This window comes from Podarcis filfolensis, assembly GCF_964270895.1.
Source record: "Podarcis filfolensis genome assembly, chromosome: 4".
Taxonomy (NCBI): Eukaryota; Metazoa; Chordata; class Lepidosauria; order Squamata; family Lacertidae; genus Podarcis; species Podarcis filfolensis.
Window position 1 is genome coordinate 97,702,688 of NC_139607.1, and position 26,127 is coordinate 97,728,814.

The window sequence follows — 26,127 nt, forward strand, 5'->3', positions numbered from 1 at the left end:
CCGTTTACCTTCCAGCCGGAGTGGTTCCTATTTATCTACTTGCACTTTGACGTGCTTTTAAACTGCTAGATTGGCAGGAGCAGGGACCGAGCAACGGGAGCTCACCCTGTTGCAGGGATTCAAACTGCCGACCTTCCGATCGGCAAGCCCTAGGCTCAGTGGTTTAGACCACAGTGCCACCCGCATCCACGAGTACATCAACAGTGAAATACAATTAAGAAGAATTATATTAATAGTTAAATTATTATTAAGCTGTAACTTAAAATGATTTTTTTATTCATAAACTTTTTTATTCATACAAACTTAATAATGCAAACACATTGGCATTTGGCAATAACAATAGTTCCTTTAGAAACACAATTTACAAAGACTCACAGTCTAGCCTCTAGAAACTCGCTATAACGTGAAATAATAATAGGTGTAAATACATCATGCAAACTACTAATAATTATAAATAGCAGACTATAGGCACCCTATATATTGAAATGAGCAAACTTGTGATATTTTAGGGAGCAGGCTAGCAGGTGGGGCGCATGGCTTACATCCTAGGAGCCTACACAACACAAAACACTGTTGCTGCATGTAGGTTTTATTTTATGTGTTTTTTATCTTTTGTATTTTGGAAATTTACATCCAGTGTTTTTTTTCCTTTAAATTTTTTGGGGGCCCCCAAGAGAGTGGGGCTTGTTTAGCTTATACGTGAATCCGGCGCTGTTCCCATGCCGCCCGAAGGGGCAAGTGGCAGGAAAAAAGTAATTTGCACATTAAACCAATTCGCCAGTCGCCTGGTTGCCACGTCTGCCTGCTCCAAGTGGCTTTGCTCTGGAGCCGAGCAGCTAGATTTCTCTCCTGCTGTGGCAGCTCTATTTTTAGCCGAGCCTTCCCCCATTTTCCCGGCCTGGCCAGCCACACAGATCAATAAGTGCAATCAGGCTGGCGATCAATGGCTTTGGCGCCGGGGGAGGGCCTCAAGTGCTCCGGACTGAACTCGAAAGTCTCCGGCCTTTGGGATCCAAAGACTTGGCGAGCTGTTCAGGATCTGGATGGGGAAGGCGCCCCCCCCCCCGTTTTCTGCATTGCTCCCCTCCGTCAACAGACTGCTGCCCCTCTCTCCTTTGGGGTCTGGGTGAGAATCTCTCCTTTCCAGCTGTGTTTACATCTTGCAGGAGGTCTTCCTTTCAAATCCATGTTCTCTCCCCCCCCCCCCATAGCTGCTCCATCAACAACTTAGCAAAGAAAACACTATAAACAGCCCATGCAGGGAAACGAGCAGCAGACCCAACCAGTTAAAAAAAGCAGAATGAAAATGGGTTTCTGCTGGCATATGCAAGAGAAGGACCAGGCAGGCCTCCCTGAGCAGGGAATTCCACAGATGAGGGGCCACCACTATGAAGGCCCAGTTTCTGGCTGATACCCAGGGCACCTCAAAATGCCAGGGGCACCCCGGGGGAGCCTCCAAAGCCAATCTGGGTGCAGAGGGCGGTTGCTATGGGGAGCTGCCTCCTGCCCCCCACCCCGGTTTCCAGCTCAGGTTTTTCAGCTCTGGCTGCAAACGTTCTCGTTTCTCGCTTTCTCCAGGTGCACCTGTATGACCCGTACGATGACTATTACCAGACGGTTCCCCTCGACTCCCACCAGGCGATGTACGTCAGCTCCGATTACTACGGCAACCAGTACGGAGGTATGTGTTCATCCAGCAACGTCCCTTTTCACACACACACCCCGGGCCAGTTCAGGTTTGCTCAGCCGGGGGCTCTTTTCAGGGCCTCCCCCAAGGCTGGGTGGCGATGGGCCTCTTTGTGACGTTTTGGGTGCTGCAGCAGAGGGCCAAACATTGGAGCTGGTCAGACGGGATGCGGCGATGGGTGTTGCAGATGCGATGCTTCGAGGCTGTTGTTGCACACCAGCCCAGGCTCCCAGCGGTGCAAGACTCCGGGGGTTCTGGGCTTTGAGGAGAAGCCAGACTGTCTCCCTGCTTGCTGTCTTTCGGCCAGCAGATTAAGACTTTTCTTGTTGAAACAGGGTTTAAGGAACTGAATTATTTGCATTAGAGAGAGAGAGAGAGAGATATGATAGATAGATAGATAGATAGATAGATAGATAGATAGATAGATAGATATAGATGATGATAGAGATAGATGATAGATGATAGATAGATAGATAGATAGATATAGATAGATAGATAGATAGATAGATGATAGATAGATAGATAGATATAGATAGATGATATATATATCTACCTACCTATCAATCTGTCTATCAATCATAATCAATAAGAAACAATTAGAGATCGATGGATTGATAGATGATAGATAGCTATTATTAAAACTGCACTATCATCCATCTATCTATCATCTATCTCAAATTGTTTCTTATTGATTATGATAGATAGATAGATAGATGATAGATAGATGATAGATAGATAGATGATAGATAGATAGATAGATAGATAGATAGATTGTCTTTCTGTCTGTGTGTCTGTCTGTCTAATGGTTTCTTATTGATTCTCTCCCCCGCTGTTCGTATTTTTATCTGTCAGCTACCTTGAGTCCTTATTGGGCGGAGTGAGGTGGGGCATAAATAATAAAATCATTAAATTGTAGAGCTGGAAGGAAACCAAAAGGATCATCTATTGTTAACCCCTGCAATGCAGAAATCTTTTACCCAATGTGGGGCTTGAACCCGCAACCCTGAAATTGAGAGTCTCACGCTCTTACTGACTGAGCGATCTCCTTTCACATCAACTTTTCATTTGAGCTTAAACATACTTGTCCTCAAAAGCCAGACCAGCTTACTTACCCCTTCCCAAGCCGGGTCCAAATTCTCCCTGCAAGTCTGCTGCCTCTGACGGTGGAGGTGGACCATAGCCTCAATTGCCCTCCCCTCCGCGCATTCGTCTAATGCAAGTTATTAGCCATCACTGCCTCTTGTGGAAGGGAGTTCCGTAGTTTCACCACGCAATGTACTGCGAGATGCAGAACACCCAGAACTAAAAGGATGGCCAGGGCAGATGACAGATTTTGTGGAACTTGCCAAATTGACAGGGAGGATCCGGGACCAAGAAGACCAGAGATACAAAAACAACTGGAGTAAATTTACCAAATCAAATAGAAGGGGAAGAAATGGAGGCAGTGAGAGATTTTACTTTCTTGGGCTCCATGATCACTGCAGATGGTGACAGCAGCCACAAAATTAAAAGACGCCTGCTTCTTGGGAGAAAAGCAATGACAAACCTAGACAGCATCTTAAAAAGCAGAGACATCACCTTGCCAACAAAGGTCTGTATAGTCAAAGCTGTGGTTTTCCCAGTAGCGATGTATGGAAGTGAAAGCTGGACCATAAAGAAGGCTGATCGCCGAAGAATGGATGCTTTTGAATTCTGGTGCTGGAGGAGACTCTTGAGAGTCCCATGGACTACAAGAAGATCAAACCTCTCCATTCTGAAGGAAATCAGCCCTGAGTGCTCACTGGAAGCACAGATCCTGAAGCTGAGGCTCCAATGCTTTGGCCACCTCAGGAGACGAGAAGACTCCCTGGGAAAGACCTGATGTTGGGAAAGATGGAGGGCGCAAGGAGAAGGGGACGACAGAGGACGAGATGGTGGGACAGTGTTCTCGAAGTTACCAGCATGAGTTTGACCAAATTGCGGGAGGCAGTGGAAGACAGGAGTGCCTGGCGTGCTCTGGTCCAGGGGGTCACGAAGAGTCAGACACGACTAATTGACAAAATTGTTACTACTTCTGCTCTTACAACAAATTTATCAAATACTTAAAGGAGAACTGTAAAAACTTAAAGACACTAGCAGGACTGGAATAATACCTTCAATGTAAAATAGTAGCTATATAAGAATAATATACGCAATAAGAATGCGATAAATATACCAACTGCACGGAGGGAGGGAAGTCAAGACTCGGCAGAGTCAAAGAGAATATATTGTAACAATAAGGATTGTTGGAAAAAGAATACTTAAAGAAAATAATAAAAATTACTTGGGGAAAAAAAGAGAACTAAAAGGACGGCCTTCTGTACTCTTCAGCCGAGGGGACTGACAGAATAATTCCAGCATCTTGGTACATGTAACCCAGGCATGTGCAAAGTCCATTTTGGGGGCCTCATCCAGCCCATCGGCTGATTAATACAGCCCCTGTGGCAGTATATGTCCTGAGGTAAAATCCTTAAAAAAAAAAAAAGTTCAGCAACTTCAATCCTAAAAAAAGCTCAAGAACTTTGGTTGCCCCTCACGCATGTTCATTTCATCAAATCCGGCCCTCTTTGAAAAAAAGTTTGGGCAGCTCTGATGTAGCCATTGCTGGCTTAGGAACATCCTGAAGTGTAGGGTGACCTCTGGTGGTGCCGGGTGCGAATTTCTACGCATTGCACGAAAAGCAGAAGAGACTGCATTGTTCAAAAGTCAGGCATTACCAAGCAAAATTTCACAAAACATTGAAAAGCCTTCTGATTGCTGCATGTAGGTTTTATTTTATTTGTTTTTTATCTTTTGTATTTTGGAAATGTACATCTAGTGTTTTTTTTCCTTTACATTTTTGGGGGGCCCCCAAGAGAGTAGGGCTTGTTTAGCTCAGGGGTCAGCAAACTTTTTCAGCAGGGGGCCGGTCCATTGTTCCTCAGACCTTGTCGGGGGCCGGACTATATTTTCAGGGGGGGGGGGAATGAACGAATTCCTATGCTCCACAAATAACCCAGAGACGCATTTTAAATAAAAGGACACATTCTACTCATGTAAAAACACACTGATTCCCAGACTGTCCGCAGACCCGATTGAGAAGGCAATTGGGCCAGATCCGGCCCCCGGGTCTTAGTTTGCCTACCCATGGTTTAGCTTATATGTAAATCCGGCATTGGCCATGTTTCTACATCTGTTCCTTTTCCTCTCTCCGCAGCACCCGGAACGACCCACGTCATTTTCCGCGAGGATCCGTACCGCGTCTCCGGAGACCAGATGGCCTTGGGCCTGCTGGCGGGGGCCGCCTCGGGGGCTGCACTGGGCTCGTTCATGTGGATGCCCTGTTGGTTCTGAGCCCCCTCTTCCGCAGACCCAGCCCAGACGCTCAGCTAAGACGCCGCTGCGATTCCCCACCGGAGAGGGAGGGCCAAAGGGGGACCTGCTTTGTAGGGGGGAGTCAGGGGTGGGCAGAAGCAAAATCGGGATCCCCCCAAAGATCTCTGGGCCGTTTGCGGGAGGCCGGCGGCCGTCCCTTAACACTAAATCGTCTTAACAAAAGAGTTAACACCAGAAAGGCTTCTTTCGTCGCAAGGAGGCCGTTAGCATCCCTGATCTACAGGTAAGCTCAGCGGGGTATGGTAGGCAGTAGGCCCCGCCCAGTCCCAGCCGCCATTCTTCACCTAGCTCCGCCCCCTGAGCCGCCATTTTGCACTTGGCCCCGCCCACCCGAGCCACCAGTTTCTCTCTGCTCTAACAAACCATAGCTAGCAAATAGAATCAGAAATGGATTCCACCAGCCTGGTTATCTGCCCACACCTGATGTCGACTCCGGGTGATATTTGCTTCTGCCGTCAATCACAAGAGCCGCTTTCTGCGCTGCCGCACCCTCCCCTCCCCATCTCGCTTTGCTAGGCATCCTCCAGCTCGGCTTACTCAAATCGGTCTTCGTGTATTTTGGGGGCGTAGCTGCCTGCTACATTGTTCTGCCTCCCCAAACAATGCCTCGGTTTTGTGTTGTTTTTGCTGGCACCCTGGAAATTGCAGGTGATTTCCCAGCTGCACCAGGGCGCTTGTGAAAAAGGGCAGGCACCCTCCAGTGCCCAGCGGCTACAAACTTTCCCCACTGTTCCTTCTGGCAAGGCCCCCCTCTGCATTTTGACGCTTCCACGGCAGGCCGGAATCCATCAGGTGAAGCCTTTCCGCAACAATGGGGAGCGGCGGCACCTGCTGAATTATACTGCTTCTCCGAGGCTCAGAGCCCTGCGGGGAAGAAAGCCGCAAACCTCCAGGTTACAGATGTCAGCTTTCAGCTTGACCTTATTTATTCCGGTGAAACGAGCTCCTGGGGGGCTGGTTTCAGATTGCTGGTTTTTGTAAAGGTGGGTTGCCATCTCTTCCAGATACTTGGAGGTGTTGTGGCTGATCTCACCGGGATCACGGCCTTGGGACTCTGGCTGATTTCTGGGATGGCAGCCGTTTTTAAGACGCCAGGCAACAGAGCAGCTGTAGCTCAGTGTACGCAGAAGGTCCCTGGTTCAGTTCTGGTTTCTGCCATAAATCCAGCAGGGCTGCTGCCTGCCCGTGTAGGCAGCACTGAGCTCAATGAACCAACGGTCTGCCTCTGTAGGAGGCGGACTTCCTAGCTTCCTAATAAAGAGTCATAGGACACTTTTGAAAACTGCCAAATTTATTATGGCACAAGCTTTTCGTGGAAGCGTCCCACTGAGTTCAAAGGGGGCTGGTGTCCCTGATATGTCTGTTGTTTTTGCAGGTTACAGTGGTGGGTTTGTGCTTTCTGGTTTATAGAAGTGTAAACCACCATGCACGTAGTTAAGACTGTGGAACTCCTTGCCACAGGAGCCAGCGATGGATGGCCACCAGCTTGGCTTTGAAAGGGGACCAGGCAAACGGATGGAGGATCAGGCCGTGCTTAAGCCCTGCTCCGAACGCCAGTTGCTTGTGGGCTGCTTTCCCATCGGGGCATCTTCTTGGCCGCTGTGAGACTGAGATGCTGGCTAGACAAGTCTTTGGCCTGATCCCTAGAATGGTAAGAGAGTTGGAAGGGTCATCTGGTCCCTACGGGAACCGCAGCAGGACTCTCCTTTGCCCAGTTGGCGTGAAATTTTTCACGGTCACCCCGCCAGATGGTTGCCCAGCCTGAGCGTGGAAAACTCGGAAGCAATAGTTTAAAAGCTGCAATCTGTGTGTGCAGAGTTGCTATAGAGGAGTGCTGAGAAGGAACAGTGTCAGAGAGACCCCCAAGTTGCCCCTAATAACACCCTGCCCTAGAGCAGTAGCCTGGCAAGGCTGAGTGGCAGAAATGCATTGCTTGTGTTTTAGCAAGTGAAAGGTAGTTTTTTTGTGAGGTTGCTAGCCACAAGGCCTGGCCCTTGAGCAAAGGCTTAAAATAAGAATGGGTGGAAGCAGTAGATGCAAGCTCTCCCAAGTGCCACAATACTAAAATCACAGCAATCTTTTTTTCTTGGCCGTTTCCGAACTTTCCCTCTCTGCAACTTGAAAGCACAATTATGTGACCAAACCACACCCAATTGCACTTCACAGCTAACAACGCAAATATACAGCCTCTCTGCTTTTTATTTTTGACTGTTTATTTCCTTTCCAAAGTTATTTATTGGCCATTCCACCACCCCCAGAAATTCCCCAAGCAGCATACAAAACTAAAGAAAAATAAATCTCCCCTCCCTATGGATCGATAACATTACTGTCATTAAAACAGTCCAAACGGGTGAGGAGGCTGACTGTAGGGACTCTGCACACTCAGACGCAGCAACATTACGGAGACCACAGCGGCGGCTGGTTCCTTTGGGCACAGGGAACATTGCCCGCCAACCTCAGACTGCACTCTGCCAGCCCCCGCTGCTTGCTTCCTTTATAACAACTATTCCAGGGGGTTGCACTGCCAGCCAACTTCCTTCCCCCTCCATAGTCTCAGCTTTGAACTCAGCAAGGAAGATGTGATGTCTGCTCTGGCGCCACCTACTGTTCAGCTCCCTGCCTTGTGCCCTACCGGTTGGCACTACTCATAGAATCCCAGAATTGCAGAGTTGGAAGGGAGTCATCTAGTGCAATGCAGGGATCTCAAGTGGGAGGCTGCATATCAAAGATGGAAGTGGGGTTTGTGAGCATCGCTTGTGGTCCTGCTGTGCATCCCTAGGAGGTGAGCATTCACCAGGGCGCACACTCCCATTCTGCTTCTGCTCCCGTTCATTGTAGTAGCTCAAAAGTTCTCTTGGGGCCGTTCTCACATTCTGGAGGCAGAACTGCAGGTTGCATCTAGTTCCAGGATTCCATAAACACACATTGCACCGACTGACAAAGCAGAATGTGAGAACGCTGCAAAGCAAGACATTTAGACTTCCAGCTGCTCAAATACAAATCGAAGGTGCCCCGTAGCCAAGGCTAAATGTTTTACTTTAAATCTCTCTGGGTTGTATTCCACGGGAACAATTTCTTCCTGCATGATGGAACATTCCCCTCTCCCCCTCCCCCACATGCCCCCTAAATCTCTGGCAGAGTTTTGGGGATCATGCACAGAGCATTGGGGCAGGGGAGAGGAAACATCCTTGCACGAATGCAAAAAGTCTGAATACTGCCCTGTTTTGTTAGCCTGCGTAATAAATATGGTTTACGTGATTCTCTGTGGGTGACTCTTAAGCAGATTAGTCAGAGTGGGGAAAGACTCCCTCCCCAATATGCTTTAACACCCGGGGGTGGGCATTATTTCTGCCTTGTGGGATGCAGTGCGGTTTGTGCAATGTGCATACGCAAAGAATCGTGGAACGAGCTGTTTGTGTTTAGTTCTGCCTTTTCTGAGGGGCTTTGGCCTGGCCTGCCAGGTCATTAGTTAAAGGCCATTTCAAACGAGAATCAGGTATTTTTGTACTTGGGTACACTGTCATGTTCACAGATTGTGCCTCTTTTAAAAAGAAAACAGCCCGGAATAAATCCATGCACACTTCACCTCTGGACTTGCAGGGAAGTGCGCTGTACCTAAGCACCAAAATATCTCTTGTTGGTGAGAGTGCAGCAGCCGAGGGGGTCAGTGAAGCTGCTAGCTGCTGCCGGAAGAGGGGTGCCCTTCAGGCCCCTGCAGTCCTCGGCTGGGAAATGGGGGTGTCTGGAGCCCTTCACTATCCACAGCACAAGCAAGACCTCGCTTAGGTTCGCTTCTTGCACCACACATTTCAGTGTCTGGGTTTCTCCTGTGTCAGTTTGCCGTTTGGTTCTGTCAAGTGTTGTTCAAAGCACTAATAGTTATGTATATTTGGGGGGGAATAAAAGCTATTTAAGAATAATAAAAGTTGCTATTCACTGCACCTTTGTTTCCTTTGTGGGGTGTTAACGGAGAAATCCAAGGGCTCCCTTGGACAAAAAAACAAGGACCCCAGCCAGGAATACCAGAGCAAAACAGCAGCCAGTAGGCTTGGTTGAAGACTGTTGCGACAGGACTCCCACCTGCCACCAGGTGAAACAAAATGGAAGCCCTGAACAAAAGAAGACCCCAACTTTTATTAGTTACTAATCCCCCAAACTACACTCCTAGAACTACATCACAAGTACATCATGACTACATCATTGATACATCACAAAAAGGAGGGGTTGGGGGAGGAGTTGTGGAGGTAACCTGAGTGTCCAGTCACCTGGCTGGTTCCCTTCTCCTCCTCCCCATGAGTCATTCCCAGAGGACAAAAGGTAGTCGCAGTTTCCTGCCCCCTGAGGGAAGATCTGATCATTGTCCTTTGTTCCAGTCTGTGCTGAATCCACTCCCATATGCAAGTTCTTTGTGATCTTGATGGTCTTCTGTCTAGGACCATCAGGGTTGGCATAGCAACTGGGCAGGGCTCCTGTGGATGTGCTGGGATGTTCAAGGGATTATGGCTGGCCTGTATCAAACCTTCCCCATTCTGTAGTCCTTCCTTCATGGAGTAAAATAAAAGTGGAACAGTGCAGATCCGATGTATGGTTGATTTTCTATGAATTTATAACAGAAGCGTAGCGTATGTCGTGTGTGAGTGTGTGTCGAGTTTGTACAAACTGAATGATTGGGGGGGGTTCCTGCGACAGTTGAAAGGGTCTGTGGAGTCCAGCCTTTGATGGGTCTTGGCCAGGGGTCAGCAAACTTTTTCAGCAGGGGGCCGGTCCACTGTCCCTCAGACCTTGTGGGGGGCCGGACTATTTTGGGGGGGGGTGAACGCATTCCTACGCCCCACAAATAACCAAGAGATGCATTTAAAATAAAAGGACACATTTTACTCATGTAAAAACACGCTGATTCCCGGACCATTCACGGGCCAGATTTGGAAGGTGATTAGGCCAGATCCGGCACCCAGGCCTTAGTTTTCCTACCCATGGTCTTGGCCAACCAGGTGTTTTGGACTACAACTCCCAGAAGCCCTAGCCAGCATGTGATGCTAGGGCTGATGGGAGAGAATAGCTCTGCTCGCTAGGAGTGATGGGAATTGTAGTTCACAACATCTTAAGGGTGGCTGACCCGAGAATCGGGAGCACCAGCTGGCTTTTCCCTTCTGGCCAGGCTTTTATGCCTTCAGCCGGGCACAAGATAAGGGAAGCTTTCACCCTAACAGCAAGGAGAGAATGCCTGCTCTAACACAGAAATAATTCTGAACTTGCGTTGTTCTAATTCTAGCAAGCAACCAGCCAGCAGATGTCACTATAGAGACATCTAGCATCTCAGGCCCTCCTGGAAAACTGGACTCCCAGATCAATAAGAGCAGTTATACAATCTAGCAATGTCCTTGACGTAGCAGCAGTGTATGTTTTAGATTGCTGTTATTGTTATACTTATTAAATGTCATTTTTTAGACTAAAGTGACTCAACTATAGCCAAAACCCAGGTGCCGGTCCCTACAAGTTCTGTATCCGTATATGGTACGAATCACAATTCAGGGCCAAGTTCAACCACCCAGCTGCATTATCAAAAGCCAGCAAAAGGATTCCTGCTAGTGCAGATGGAATTTCTGTTCTCGTGCACCACGCACCTGGTGCCATCCCAAAATCTGCTCCAGACTTAGAGGGCACCAAGGGATGGGAAGAGAGAGATGATGTTGTTTAGTCGTGTCCGACTCTTCGTGACCCCATGGACCAGAGCACGCCAGGCACTCCTGTCTTCATGGATCACTGCCTTGCCGTGGCGAAGGGGCTTGAATAACTCAGAGAAGCTATGAGCTATGCCGTGCAGGGCCACCCAAGATGGACAGGTCATAGTGGAGAGTTTTGACCAAACGTGATCCACCTGGAGCAGGAACCGGCAAGCCACTCCAGTATCCCTGCCAAGAAAACTCCATGGACAAAGGCAACAGGCATATAAGAGAGAGATAGAACCATAGAATTGTTGGGAGGGACCTCAGAGGCCATCTAGTCCAACCCCCTGCAATGTAGGAATCACAGCTCAAGAATCCCTGGCGGAGGACCCTCCAAACCTCTGCTTGAAAACCTCCACCACCTTCCGAGGGAGACCGTTCCGCTGTCAAACGGCTCTTGCTTCCAGAAAGGCCTTCCCAAGGTTGAGTCAGGGAGAAAATTCCATCGCGCACAAGGCAACTTCTCCTCAGCTGTGGAGCTACATTTAATACAAACCTTACTGGCCTTAAGTTCCATTTCCACCCAAATGCATTTGCACTCTTGTCTTTGGCAATTCTGCTCCCTGGGGAAGAGAGGTGGCGATGGAAAGCAGAGGGCTGTTTGGGGTTACTGGCAATCTTCCTTTCTCCTGGAAGAGAACACACACACAACCCAGGCTCCCACTTGCAAAAGCTCCCTGTCTCCCTATGAAATAGGGCATGGGTTGGCAAACTAAGGCCCACAGGTCGGATCGGGCCCAATTGTCCTCTGGATCTGGCCCACAGACAGTCCTGGAATCGCCGCTTGGATTGGCGTGATCAGGCTGTGCAATATTTTTTTTGCAATTTTTTTCAGGCGCCATTCCCCCCGACACACACACGTCGCGGCGGCGCCTCCTCCTGGCTTCTCCCCGCCCTGCGGAGGAAGGGAGCTGAGCTTTCATTGGTGCCAGCAGCTAGCCAATCTGAAGCCTCGCCGTCCGCTGGCCTCTCTGCCCGTGGCCGCACCGTGGGCATCGTGACTGGTGTGGTAGTGATGGCATCGCAGGGCTTCGGCTGGAGGTGGCACGCCTGCTGGCCCCATGACGGGCGCCTGGGAAAGCTGGCCCAGAAAGGAGAGGCACCGCCACTGGCTCCCAAACACAGGCAGAGCGGCGGAGGAAGTAGGAAATTAATTTAATGATAATAATAATTTATTTATACCCCACCCATATGGTTGGGTTTCCCCAGCCACACTGGGCAGCTTTCAACAGAATATTAAAATACAATAGTCTATTAAACATTAAAAGCTTCCCTAAACAGGGCTGCCTTCAGATGTCTTCTAAAAGTCTGGTAGTTGTTTTTCTCTTTGACATCTGGTGGGAGGGCGTTCCACAGGGTGTGTGCCACTAGCGAGAAGGCCCTCTGCATGGTTACCTGTAACCTAACTTCTCGCAGCAAGGGAACTGCCAGAAGGCCCTCAGAGCTGGACCTCAGTGTCCGGGCAGAACGATGGAGGTGGAGACGCTCCTTCAGGTATACTGGGCCGAGGCCATTTAGGGCTTTCAAGGTCAGCACCAACACTGGGAGGGGAGGAGCTGGGGGAGAGAGTGCATGCGCGGACCAGCCCACCAAAAGGTCCGAGGGCTGATGAACCAGCCCCCTCCTTTAAAAGTTTGCTGACTCCTGGGATAGCGCTTTCCCCGTATTTGAGGGAGGTCACTGGCGCCTTTGCAACCAGTCCCAATAAAGATCTGAGATTCTTTTGCTTGGCCAACACACCAAACCCAAATAGTGAAAGGCACTGCAGCAACTTGCCTCAGCTACATGCCACCCGAACTGGCCCTCCCCACCCTCCTAGCACCGTCATACCTACGAGGAGCGCTAGAGGCCAGGAAGGAAGGCTCGGAGACGGGGACTGTAGCAGCAGCATAGCTGTCAACTTACAGATTTGAAAATAAGGGACCAGCAGCCTCGAAAATAAGGGATCAGCAGCCAAAATAAGGGATTTTAGTCAACCAGCTGAAATACGAAATTAAAAGGGACCAGATAATTTGGGAGAGCAGCGCCGGTTTTTAGCCCTTCGTTTCCAGAGGTTGCTGCTCAAGACACCAGCCAATGAAAAACTGCAATTAAATAACTACAAGCAGCCACCACTTTTCGCACAAAACGAAGTCCAAGCTACAAAGATGCTGCTGCAGTTCTGTATCTTTTCTCTCGTGCTCCATCTGCAGCTCTCAGTTCCATCAGGCGGGGCGGGAGGAAGGGGGGGGGAAATAGCGCCTGAAGTAAATCCGCAGATCAGACAGTCTATGCTAGTCTACCACTACAAATCTATGGGAGAAGCGCTTGCAGTCCTTTCTCCGCTTTCCCCCTCTACGGTTAGCCCTTCGAACACCTGCCCGCACCTCCGCCTCCTCCTCTCTCTGAACTGCTTTCTCTATGGTTGCCCTCGCTCTCCTCTCAAGGCTCCTCAGCAATTCATAGACCATGCCAGGCTGCCCATCTCAACCGGGTCCTTCGGCAGCGCAGCTGCAGTATGGCCTAGCGGGAACGGGGGCAACGGGCAGAGGGGAGGCCCCAGGCAGAGACGTCCAATTCGGTGGCCGCGAGGAGGATGGCAGTGGACGGGCCCGAGGCTCCTGCCAGTCCCGGCGGGGAGGGGCTCCCAGGGGCTGAGGCTGGTGAAAGGAGGCCGGAGGGGGGCGGGCCGGGCAGCCAAGCAACACAGTTGGAGCCTCCCTCCTCCCTGGCCGGCAGGGAGGGAGGGAGAGGAGCTGCTTCCTTTGAAACCTGGGAAATTTAAGGGACATCATCAATAAGGGACAGCAGCGGGACATGGCACTGGGATAAGGGACTGCCCCTCCAAATAAGGGACGCTTGACAGCTATGAGCAGCAGCGTAAAATGAGCAGAGGCGAAGGCCTGTCGATTTTAGTGTTTTGATTAGATACTTTATTGGAAGCAAAAAATTCTGTGCATGTTTAAAAAAATCCAACCCGTGTACACATTTTCATTGCTTTAAGAACCCAAGCCACGGAAAACTCAATATTAAAAAGCAGCAAGATGGATCATGTTTTTAATTTTTTTGTGGTTTTTTTTTCTTTTTTTTCTCTTCGCACACATATACAATACAGGAAAAGTAGCCAGGCCTTCCTTCCCTTTCGTTTTTCTTTTCGGGCGGGGGGAAAAGAACACATCCACCTGTCGTTGCTATTATTTAAACGCTTGAATTCCAGACATGCTACTTCCCAAAAGGAAAAGGAAAGAGAAACCACCTCTTCAATATTGCATTAAAAGCATTTGGGTGTCTTGTTCTGCCCTTGAAACATACGATGACATTGCTGGTATATGCAAAGTTACTGGAAACTCAGGTCAAAGTGATGAATTTGCCATTCCAATTCCACAATGCAGGAACAGAGAGACTTTGCGTGTGCACATCCGAAGCTGGGGTGCTTGGGGAGGGGGATTTCCCCCCCTAAAGTGAGGGGGGGCATTGAAGATAGAGAGGGAGAGCCAGTTCTCCCCATCCTCCCCCCATTTTAACCGATCACTTAGAAAAACGGAAACTCCAGAGGCCTTTCCTGGATTCTACCCCTCCCCAGCCGCAAACGCTCCTCCCACAAACAATGTATTTACAGTTGTGTTAACTTACACAACAACTTCACAATGACTAGTACAGATTAAGAAGTGCGCTTCTAGAGTGAGCATGTGAATGTGCGTCCCCACTTCCCAGTGCGTTTCTTGGATTAGCTATATCTCGTGACGTTGCCAAAGCTCTAAATAGATTAACAAACACCTCCCCCCCACAAAAAAAAATACCCTTGAAGACGGTAAAAAAAAAGCAAAGAAATAAATATTGAAGGTTACCACGGTTAATTATAGTCCAGTTAAAACGTAATACTAAACAACCAATTATTTAACCAAACTACGCAGAAATAACAAATACACGAGACTCCGAAGACCCAAAATAATAGTAAAAAATGCTAAAAACAAAGGCAAAAGTCTGCATAATTTTAAGTTTTGTTTCCATCTTTTGTTCCCTTCCTTTTTCATCTAAGGGACTTTTAAAATCTACTTTTACAAGAATCCCCCTCCCTTTCCAACTCAGGAATAGTCTCTTCTTATCTGTCTCCTCATCTCCCTCATTACGTATTAACTTTATGTTGGATCTTTAAATGGTTGGCAGCGTAGGTGTCTCTGTTCAGAGACAGATTCACAGCTTGACCAAGTTGTCTACAGTGCCAGAACCTGTTTGAAGCCTCTGTGCCTCCCCCATCCTCATTCTGAAGACAGTCCAGCCTAGTGAAGCAGCCCCAAAGGTGCACTGCAAACTGGTTCATTTGTTCTGTGGGGCTCCTATGTAGAGCGAATGGTTTCTAAACCCCGAGAACAGTATCTTGCAACTTTGCCCCTTTACAAAAAGCGTCTTATTAGCATTTCAAAACGGCTACTGTTAAGGGGGGGAAATGGCCAGAGGATCTCAACCGAAAAGGCAAAGCAGGCTAGTTTTGGGTTTTTTTGCAAAAGAACAGGCTGAACATCCGAGGACTGCTCCACAGTGCCTGCCTTGGGTGCCGAAGCATTTTTACCCTGCACACTCCTTTTCACCAAATCCAAACGTTCTACTCCCATTTCCACTAATTCTGTAAGTGCAATATTGAAACGTTAAAAAAAAAATATTACCAAATTTGTACCTATCTTTCTGGCGGGACTGCTGTTTTCAAAAGAATCACTGAAATACGCTAGGATCGTTTTGGCTCGTTTTTGAAACTTCCTTATAAATAACGAAGACACCGACTTTTCTTTTGTGCTTGTGAAGCTAACAGATCATCTTCACGAGACAAGCAGCAATGATGAACCGCGGCTACGTTACGGATGAGGGGGTGGGGTGGGGGGTGGGGGTGGGCAAGCCAATAGTCACATTGCTGCCAATGAGTCTGGGGAGGGGAAAGGGGGTGGGGGGGAGAGGAAGAAGCAGTGATGGTCTGGAGAAAGGTAAGAGAAAAGCAATACACTATATTAGCACGAACAGCCGCCTTCACTGACTGGCTGCTCCTGAGGCTTTTCAAGTTTGATGTCGATCACTGTTGGGGGAAAGTAGTTAAGGGAAATAAGAGCAGAAAGAGGAAGACAGGCTGAAATGGCTGAAACAGTCTCCCCTCAAGTCTCATAAAATGCCCAAACATTCAAGGAAGGACATGTGGCTCACCCCCCACTTCCAAGTTCTCCATGCAGATAGCGTGCTCTTTTTGGTAGCCCTCACTCCTACGAAATAAGCCCTTCCAGAGTCTCTGGCATTGCATTCCCTGCAACCCCTTCCTGCATGAAACATTAATTCCCCACTGGGTGAAAACTGCAGCTTCACCTGCAACTACAGTGGTGCCTCGGTTGTCGTAATCCATTCCAGAAGACCATTTGACTTCTGAAACGTTCGACAACCGAGGCACAAAGTCAATGGAGAAAATTGAAAGGGGAAAAAAACGCAGCGGAAGCCGTTCGACCTCCGAGCCGCATTCGAAAACAGAAGCAATTGCTTCCGGGTTTTCGGCGCTCGAAAACTGAAACGTTAGGCTTCCAAGATGCTCGAAAACCGAGGTACCACTGTATAATACTGCAAACTGCCCTGTGATCCTCAGATGAAGGGTGGTATAGAAATTTAAACTACAGCGAGTGCTGGCAACTGATTTCCAAACCATGAGAATGCCTGGTGAAGTTTGTGATGGTTGTGGAGTCTTGCTTGGGAAAGCCACAGGGTCTGAAAAGGTTTTCCTTTTGCTTGTAACCATCAACACTGAGGAGGAATGATGCTTCCGTTGATTTTCAGCAAGTGTTGATTCCTTGAGGTTTCATCACAGAAAGAAGTACCACCCATCTCCTGAAGCTCTGAAAGCCTAGATATCCCTCTGAAGTGTGATTGTGCATGTGTGCGTGCTCTGTGAGTGAGAACTAGCCTTCCGGTTTGCTCTGTTTTCTCCTCCCTCCCCAACCTCTTTTCCTTCTGTGTCGTGTGTTTTAGAGTATAAGCCTGAGGACAGAATCTACATTATTACTGATCTTTGTAAGTTTGATCTGGGAGGCTTTATGCAGCCTTTTTGCAGGGGGGAACACATCTAATTAAGGGGAAACAAGCTAAAAAGCTTTGTATGCTGTGGGTAGTACGACACACATGTGGCAATAGAAGCAAGGACCTTTGAACCTTTGTCTTCCAGCACTGCATGTCGTGTTAACCCACCATGTCATAAATGCCTCCTTTATCAGTCTGATCAGAACAAACAATTCACACAGCCATGACTAGAACTAACAACTCAGAAGGGCTGGAAGGTGATTAAAGTGGCTATCAGTAGCCAGGGCAGAGGAATGGCAAGCAAAGTGCCTCTGACCAAAGTTCTCCTTAGTCCATTCAGAAATCCGCTGCTACCTACATTCTAGAAGAGGCATGGTTACAAGTGCACTCTGATCTCACCTTACTTTAGAAGACTGAACTCTGTCGACTAAAGCTGACGTCTGACATTAACCTATTGGGCAATAACGGCAACGTCACTAGGGTTTGGGGGTAAATAAATTCATGAAGGGTTATCATGCCTTTTCTGCTCTGCTACCCTCGTCAGAAAAAAAGCTGTACTCGCTGCCTTGTGGGACATATTCGGGTAAATCCTACACAAATCCAGAGTGCAGTCCCTAAGATGGCATCTGCTTTCCTTTGTACCATCTCAACGGGGGGGGGGGCATGTCTTGTCATCTGGGCAGCCCAGGACCTCCAAAAACACTGCCCAGGCGTGCATCCTGGGGAGGGTCACGTCTATGCTACCAAAGCAGTAAAAACATGGGACTCAGCAATCACAAATTACTGGTCTCTGCAGCCACAGCAGACCCTGTGATTCTCCAGTTCGACTTCAACCCCATAGTCCACTCCATAGTCTCTCAAGACAGACGGATGCCAACAACCTTCATCAGGGTCTCAGTGGGACCAGGAAGCGGGTTTTCTTATACTTTCCCCCACAGCCACCTGTGATTGACAACTGAACTAATGGACTTTCCTTCACACCGTATGGCCCAGTCGATCCAATCACTGGGTTTGAGGTCAAGTGGCATTTTCCCTGCAAAGCAAACTGACTCATGAACTCTGGTTTGGGGGCTTTGGGCTTACCTCAGTTGCTTCAGCTACCTGGCATGGATAGTTTTCAGTGGGCACACCTGCACATTGTGCACTGCAATTCCAAGTTAAAACGCTCAACCCAAGCTTCTGATAATCCCCACCTTGAGTCTCTTTTGAAGAGTTCTCTTTTTGTACTTTTTACCCACCGCTCTCCCCAATTCAGAAAGCTATGCTTTCTTCAATCCCATGGACCTCGACACCCATTCTCCTTCTTAATCCACAGGCTGCAAATGCTGGGCTGAAAAGGATACTGTCTTCTCTGCTTTTGTCCTGCGTGCTTTCCATCCCAGGCAAGGCAGCAGCCACACGTCGGAAAAGCTAGAAAGGGTGAGAGGGTTGGGGCAGAAGAAAACAGAAGAAGTAAATCAGAAACAAAACAACCAATTCAGGAGGGAGGCATCTGTTGCAATACATGCAGCTGCACTGGGAAAGGGTCCTGTGCTCAAAGACTCCCAAGGCCACAGGCCTGTGATTCTGCACAGGGCAAAATAAAGTCATGCATGTCTCCCCCACAACTTACCGTATTTTTCGCTTCGTAAGACACACTTTTTCCCTCCTAAAAAGTAAGTGCAAATGTCTGTGCTTCTTATGGAGCGAATGCACTGGACAGCAGAGGGATCCCTCGGCTGCTGCTGCAGTCGCGAGCTGAGGGATGCCTCCATAGCCGGAGCCATGGCTCCCGTCCCTTACTCGCTGTGAAGCCAGCAGAGCTTTTGTTGCTTTAAAGCGAGAGCTGCGCAGAGCGTGTCAGCGGCTCTTGCTCTGCTGGCTTCACAGCGAGGCGGGAGGAGGGACGGACGGGAGCAAGCAAAGCGAGAGCCGCTTACATGGCTTCTGTCCCGCTTGGTGCAGCTCTCACTTTGCTTGCCCATCCCTCCTCCCGCCTTGCTGTAAAGAAAGCAAAGCACCTGTCCCAGTGTCTCCTCCTCCTCTTCTTGCTCCGGCGTCGCCGCGCTTTACAGCGAGGCGGGAGGAGGGATGGGCAAGCAAAGTGAGAGCTGCACCAAGCGGGACAGAAGCCATGTAAGTGGCTCTCACTTTGCTTGCTTTAAAGCATGAAAAGGGAGAGCCGCTTACATGCTCTGCACATAATTTTTTTTTCTTGCTTTCCTCCTCTAAAAACTAGGTGTGTCTTATGGAGGGAAAAATACAGTGTCCTTTTTGCATCCTGGCAAAAAGAGGTGACTAGCACATACCATCATGATGAAACTTCAGTGCACCTCCTTCTCAACGGGAGAGGTGGGCAACTGCTCATCAGTGAATTCAAGACAATTTTGTTTAACCAGGAAGTTGCTCTAAAAGTCAAGTTGTCCTCAGGATGCAAGTAACTGGGCATTTAAGGGCATTGCTAATACAGACACACATAACCAGGGGTGGGCAGCACAGAGCTTCCTGGGCAACACCCATACTTCAAATCTCAGCTTTCAAAAAACAAGATGAGAAAGCTTCAACCTCTCATTCTCAAAGAGGCCATCAAAAGAACAATGTTTGAAAGCAGCAAACCACCTCACCACTAGGATTCCCAAATCTTTCACCCCCAAAGCTCTTTCCATGCGCAGCTTCTACTCTGGTTAATGGCCTGTGTGGCATCTCAATCTGCGCTCTCAGGTTTGGCCCAATATTCCATTTCATGGGATTATTCTTGCTCTGGGAAAAACCAGTGGGTCCTCTGTTCACCATGGTTAATCATACTGAGTAATCAAAGGGTGGTGAGGAATACTGAAAAGGCCTGAACACACCTTGGTCTGCATCTTCCTATGCTCATCCCAACGTCACAGCTTCCGCTGCCTGCCTGAACAAAGGACTCCAAGGCCCTGGCGGTGTGTTTAAGTGATTATATTACCCCTAGCTCCTTTCTCCTGCTGACTCTGCTAGAGGGCTCCCCTTTGCAGTATTTGCCAAAGACCATACTTTTTTCTTTAGGAAGTCTTTTCTAAAAACGGAGTCACTTGACAGAAACCAATTGGATTACTGCATTTAAATCCAGATGCTGACAACAGGCGTTTTAAAATACAGTAATCACTTCTTTATATTTAAGCTGGGAACAAAATTATGCCCTGAGCAAGGTTGTCCACCAAAATTACCAAACTAAAGAGGGGGAATTGGCAAGCAAGCCAAGTCAAAGTGGATTTACCAGTCGGAGCATGCAAGAGTAAATCCAATTAGGGAAACGTTACAAAAAGCCAGAAAGCTGCATAAGGAATTCGCGGTCTTCACACTCCAATGTTCCTTTCCTAATGTTTAGTGCCTATTTTCTTTGTCTCCTTGGGCTACGGATTTCTATGCAGCACAAAGCAATGCCGCTGTAGCAGGACAGAAGTGCAGCCTCATCTTTCAACATGAACCTGGACATCATTTAGTGTTGCATCCTCTGTCAATATCCAAAAAACCAGGGTCCCTGCCTCCCCAGTTTTCAACGGATCTCCCAACCCAGGCTTCTCCAAGACTTGCAGCAGGCACAGGGGGTAGGGCTTGCAACCCTTTCTGGGCAACCGTGAGATCTTTAAACCAATAAATCCTTGGGAAGTCAGGTTCCATCCCAAGGGGACACAAGGCATGCAAGCACACCCAGCCCAGCACATACACCCACCAAAACTCCGGAAGAATTATGTACAGTGGTACCTTGGTTCTCAAACGCCTTGGTACTCAAGCAACTTGGAACCCAAACACTGCAAACCTGGGAGTAAGTGTTCCGGTTTATGAACTTTTTTCAGACGCTGAACGTGCTCCATTTTGAGTGTTATGCTTCTGTTTTGAGTGTTACGCTGAGGTCTGTCCGTTTCTGCTATTTGTTTTGCGTTTTTGTTTCTGCAGGTCTTTTAGTGTGTGTGTGTGTGACTGGGTGGAACCCAGTTCAGCTACTGATTGACTGATTTTGTGACAGCAGTACATTGCTTATTGCTTTCATTTTATGGATCAACAGTCTCGTTAGATAGCAAAATTCATGTTAAATTGCTGTTTTAGGGGTTGTTTTTAAAAGTCTGGAACGGATTAATACAATTTGCATTACTTTCTATGGGAAAGAGCACCTTGGTTTCGGAACACCTTGGTTTTGGAACAGACTTCCGGAACGGATTAAGTTTGAGAACCAAGGTACCACTGTATTCAGTTTTATTTTACCTGTTAAGTTTATCCCCACCCCATCCTCAGCAAATAGTCTATGCTAAGGGCCGGTTCATAAGATTATTTCAGCATACAAGAATTTGGGTGGACCTAATCCTGGCATAGTTGCGCACACTGAGGGAAATAGTTGTTTGACTGTGTTACTGTGGGACGACTGACTACTTGACAAAGCAATCCAACAACCAATGAATCCAAAACAGCATTCTGATGAAAGCAGAGAAAGTGCTGCAAATCGATCTCAAGTTTTCTAACGTGACTGCAGTTATTCAAGCTGAAAACATGACTTTACTCCTTTACTCCAAGAATATACCCCACTCCCCCAAATTTGGGGTGCTGTCTCCCCACCACTTACCTGTTTTACATTGTATCCTGCCTTTGCGCTAGTTTCAATAAACATTACATTCAGCTCTTTGGCTTTCCTCTCCCCTTCTTCAATAGATACTTGCCTGGAGAAAGAGAGAACACGTTGACCAAGATGACATTACAGGCACCTGCAATCTTGACTGCCTACCCATCCTGCAGCCACCTCAATCCCCAAAAGCATTTACAGAACTGCTACCAGCTTCCACATTCTAGGTGGTCCAAGACATTAACATGAACAAGCAAGACCTGCATTTTTATAGCACTGTCAATGCACTTAAAAAGTAACCCAACAAGGGAGACAGCCCCCTGTGCCCTCAATAACTCAAGGATTTAATACTTCTGCAGATTTTTACACAGTTAACAAGGGATGCATATTTCAGGAAGGGTTGAGGACTTGGTGGCCTAAGCCAAAATCTTCGGTGAAGAGGTGGGTGTTTGGAGGAAGACTGGGAGTGACACCAGGCCACTCTGAAAGAGCAAATGCATTTTAAGGGAGCAGGAAGTTTTGGGTCTCATTTTGGTAACTGAAAAGATGAATCATTTCTCTAGGAATCTTCCTAACTCTCTGGAGGAGGTTTGCCCTCTTCAAGAGTGCTCCTTGGAACTGTCAATTCATATCCCACACCTCTTTTTGGCTGTAAGCGGTACATGAATCATCATCAGTTAACCTCTTAATACCATATGTTTCTACTGAGATCATCTCTACTGCTCCGTTACATCTCTCCTTTTGCAAACTGACCATCTGAACATCCTAATACTGGGTGGGGTGGGGGAAGGAGCATATGAGTTCAAGATGCACTGATGTTATGATTTCCATATTTTCCAGGCTTCAGCTCCTCAGGCCTCCAATTACAGCCCTATACCTGTGGAGCTGCATACAGCTCAAGGGCCAAATCATACACCACCCTATACTGTCACACAGCAAAGACTCTCTCAATATAAAAGCCGGTCGGATTGGCCACAACGGCAAGGAATGAGCTGCCTTACCTCTTATCTGCTAGATCTGTTTTGTTCCCTACTAGCATTATGATGACGTCGCTACCTCTTTCCGTTCTGACGTCATCAATCCATTTTGTGGTTTGCTGGAATGAGTTTACATCTAGGAAGGAAAAGTAAACAAGCAGGCGCAAGTCACCTTACAACATTCCCATCACTCTCAAAGCATCTGCGCGTGATGCACCAGGTTGTCATCTGTGTCAGAGGTTAATTAAGATTTTGGTGTGTCAAAGACTACAGGCAGGGTGGTACAGAGATGACGGGTTCTGGACAGGGTCGCCCTCTCATATAAGGAGCAGGTTTGCAGCTTGGGGGTAACTCCTGGGTCCAACTCTGAGACTGGAGGAGCAGGTCTTTGTCCAGATACAGTTGGTTTGCCAGCTATGCCCCCTTTGGGACAGAGGTGACTTGGCCACTGGACTCCATGCTCTAGTACTGGTTCTCAAAGGCTGTGGCAGGCCGGGTAATTCCCTGAAGTTTGGACCACAGTAGTAGTCATCTCTTTATTGAAAAAGGGCCTTATGTCCGATCCGGCTAGATATAGACCAATTAGTTTGCTACCTGTAATTAGCAAATTATATGCAAAGCATCTTCACAATAAGCTAGTTGATTGGATAACTGATGAAGCTATTCTTGCCGAACAGCAAGCAGGATTTAGACAAGGCAGATCCACTACAGACCACTGCTTTGTACTAGCCCATTTTATAGATAAGTATGTTAAGAAACCAGGTGGTGTGCTATACGCAGCTTTCATTGATCTGAAAGCTGCACTTGATTCAATCTCTTGAATAAGGCTGTGGGATAAGTTGATCTCTTCAAGTATAAGGGTGTGGCAGGACAGGACAGCAAGTGTGGCTGGAAGGTTCAAGGACAATCAAAGGAAAATTTAAACATTTCAGTTTAGCACAGTATAATACAGCATCAATTATTATTTTTTTATTTGCAGAATGCGGATAGGTATCGTTTCAAAATGAGAGCAAGAGCATCAAGTGATACTGCAAGCTCACGCCTCTCATTGCGTTTGTATGCATACTTTCATATGAAAGAGGCTCGTTTATAATTATATTTTGGGAGTGATTCGTGTTCTTGTGTAGCTGCATTGTTTTATATGTCCTGGCTGTTCCATGATTATATTACAAAGTGTGTTATATGTTATAACTCAAGGACTGCTAGCGGGTGTTTCTTTTCCTTTTCCAATGTATTTCTTATCAATTAAAAAAAAATGGCCTGGCGTGAGAAAATTTCTATCCTGAAAGTGAGTCCCTGAGAAAAAAGTTTGAGAGCCACTGCTCTAGACACTTCTAGATTGGATTATTGCGATGCCCTCTCCATGGGGCTAGCCTTGAAGACTACTTCAAAACTTATTTTTTTCAAAATGCCATTAATGGTTTCAAAATGGCTGGAGTTCTGTTTGGAGCTCACATAATACCCATTTCAAAAGAACTGCGCTGGCTGTCAAGTTGGTCTCTGGGCTCAGTTCAGGGGGCTCACGTGAGCATTTAAAGCTCTAAGTGACTCAGGTCCAAATATTGCAAAGACTGCTTCCTTCCCTACAGACCCTCTTGGGTGTTTGGCTCAGCGGAGGAGGCCCTTTTAGTAGTCTGCTATCCACAAGAGCTGGGGGAAGGGAGGTGGCCTGTGAGTGGGCACCCCAGCAGCAGCAGCAGCAGCCCCTAGGCCGTGGAAATCTATTCCCACAAGGGTGCATCTGGCAACCTCACTATAAAGTTTTTGGTGAATGCTGAATATTCACCACTTTGCCATGACCTTTGACACCTGGGGTCCCACACTATTTTTGTGACTGTAAGTTGTTTTAAATTGTTTTCAGTGCTACGTTTAAAATGGTTGTACCTCTCCCTGTGACCTTAGGGAGAAGGGTGTGTAAATTATTAGTAGTAGCAGTAGCAGCAGAAGTAATATTCTCAGCACATCCAGCGGAAGTGGGCCTGAAGTGACAGAAAAACAACATGTATTATCTCCTAGAAAAGAGCTTCTTCAAACTGCATTACAGGGAACCTCTGTAAAAGGGGGGGGGGAGGGAAGACCTGCTAGTTCTTTCCACTGCCCCAGTTCAGAGATGGATAACCCTAAGGGAGAGAGAGAGAATGAATCAAATATATTTACATGGAGCTTTCTTGGGACATAGGCTAAGAAAGCAAATAGGAGAAAAATAATACCATGTAGCCTTTCCATGTAGCTGTTTATCCACCTCATGGCTGAGGTGGATAAAAAAGGGGCAGACTCAGCACTCTGTCTCCTGGGCCATCCAACAGGGCAGGTGGCAAGTCAGGTTGGCATTCATATGGATGCACAGAGACTATAAACCATATCCTATTACTTACTTAAACTGCAACCTAAAAGGTAAAGGTAAAGGGACCCCTGACCATTAGGTCCAGTCGTGGCCGACTCTGGGGTTGTGGCACTTGTCTTGCTTTACTGGCAGAGGGAGCCGGCGTACAGCTTCCGGGTCATGTGGCCAGCATGACTAAGCCGCTTCTGGCGAACCAGAGCAGTGCACGGAAACGCCGTTTACCTTCCTGCTGGAGTGGTACCTATTTATCTACTTGCACTTTGATGTGCTTTCGAACTGCTAGGTGTGCAGGAGCAGGGTCCGAGCAACAGGAGCTCACCCTGTCGCTGGAATTCGAACCGCCGACCTTCTGGTCGGCAAGTCCTAGGCTCTATGGTTTAACCCACAGTGCCACCCGTGTCCCTAAACTGCGACCTACTCTCCCATTAATACATGCTTGATTCACAGACTGTGGGCCCCCGATAAAAGGATCATCACGGACCTCAGCTTTTAAAAAAGGAATTTCTACTGCCTACTTCTTTATTTGTTGATTTGCATTGTTGAGAAAATTACTCCAGAATAGCTGAGCTATGGAGTTCATACAAATTAAACTGGGCAGAGAACAAAAACAGGAATATTTCTGTATGCTTGTTGTCTGCATATTTCTTGGGGGGGGGGGGGGTTAGAAATAACACCAGCCTTTCGGTGTTTCTCTCTGCAAAATTTGCATGTAGGTCTGGACAGAGAACGAAGCAAAATGTAGCACTGAACTTCGTTTTATCTAACCTTTCTCCACCCAAAAAGACAGGAGAGAAGGGGGGCTTGAAAGTAGTCGGGCATGGAACAACATCATCACACCTGCGCAGAATGACAACTGCACACGAGTGGTTGAAAGGAGGACTGCAACAGCCTTGTTGCTGCTCGTGGATTTATCTTTCTCAGTCCTTTTTGGGGACAGAGAGCTTGGTAAATTTTTATTTCACTTTCCTAGATGCTGAGTCCTGGCATGATATTTCTTGGCAATGTTTTGGGGGGTCGGGAGTCAGCTGCAGAGAGCCTGAACAATTCTTCATCTGACGAGAACTGAGCCCATTCCCCAGTTGTGAGCAAGAGAGGCGCTAAGTGTTAAAACTGCTTCCACTGCAGAGATTTCATTGGCCTACTTCCACCCGGGGTTATCTGAGGCCGACTGCTTCCTTAGACTTAAAAACAGAGGAAGTTCACTCAGCCGACGTGGACTTAAATAGCAACTATTGAGCAAGGAATGGCACGCATCCTCAAGAGTTTGGGGCAGGGGGAGTGACTGCCTGAACAACACTTTGCATCCTAAAATAAATTAATGGAAGAAATAGCTTCCCCCCACGTCCCACTAAAGCCCTTCTTGAGGGTTAGTTAGGAAGCGTACCTAAACAAATGAGTTGGGGGGCTTGGAA

General features: G+C 47.8%; 2 protein-coding genes across 5 annotated transcripts in view; one reads left to right on the forward strand and one right to left on the reverse strand.

Moving 5' to 3' along the window:
• PLEKHB1 (pleckstrin homology domain containing B1) overlaps positions 1-9,021 on the forward strand; it is a 47,174-nt gene extending 38,153 nt beyond the window's left edge. For 2 of the 3 annotated variants that reach the window (XM_083610215.1, XM_083610216.1), the window contains exons 6-7: positions 1,579-1,681; positions 4,902-9,021. In XM_083610215.1, the coding sequence (XP_083466341.1) occupies positions 1,579-1,681; positions 4,902-5,038 (240 nt within the window). In that variant the 3' untranslated portion in view covers positions 5,039-9,021. The remainder of the gene's footprint in view (positions 1-1,578; positions 1,682-4,901) is intronic. The other variant, XM_083610217.1, reaches the window with a different exon arrangement.
• A 4,923-nt stretch (positions 9,022-13,944) lies between these two features.
• The window catches only part of RAB6A (RAB6A, member RAS oncogene family), a 55,832-nt gene continuing 43,649 nt past the window's right edge, over positions 13,945-26,127 (reverse strand). For both annotated transcript variants that reach the window (XM_083610206.1, XM_083610205.1), the window contains exons 5-8: positions 22,396-22,507; positions 21,398-21,491; positions 18,174-18,240; positions 13,945-15,850 (exon numbers count right to left, since the gene is read on the reverse strand). In XM_083610206.1, coding sequence (XP_083466332.1) covers positions 15,786-15,850; positions 18,174-18,240; positions 21,398-21,491; positions 22,396-22,507 — 338 coding nt within the window. In that variant the 3' untranslated portion in view covers positions 13,945-15,785. The remainder of the gene's footprint in view (positions 15,851-18,173; positions 18,241-21,397; positions 21,492-22,395; positions 22,508-26,127) is intronic.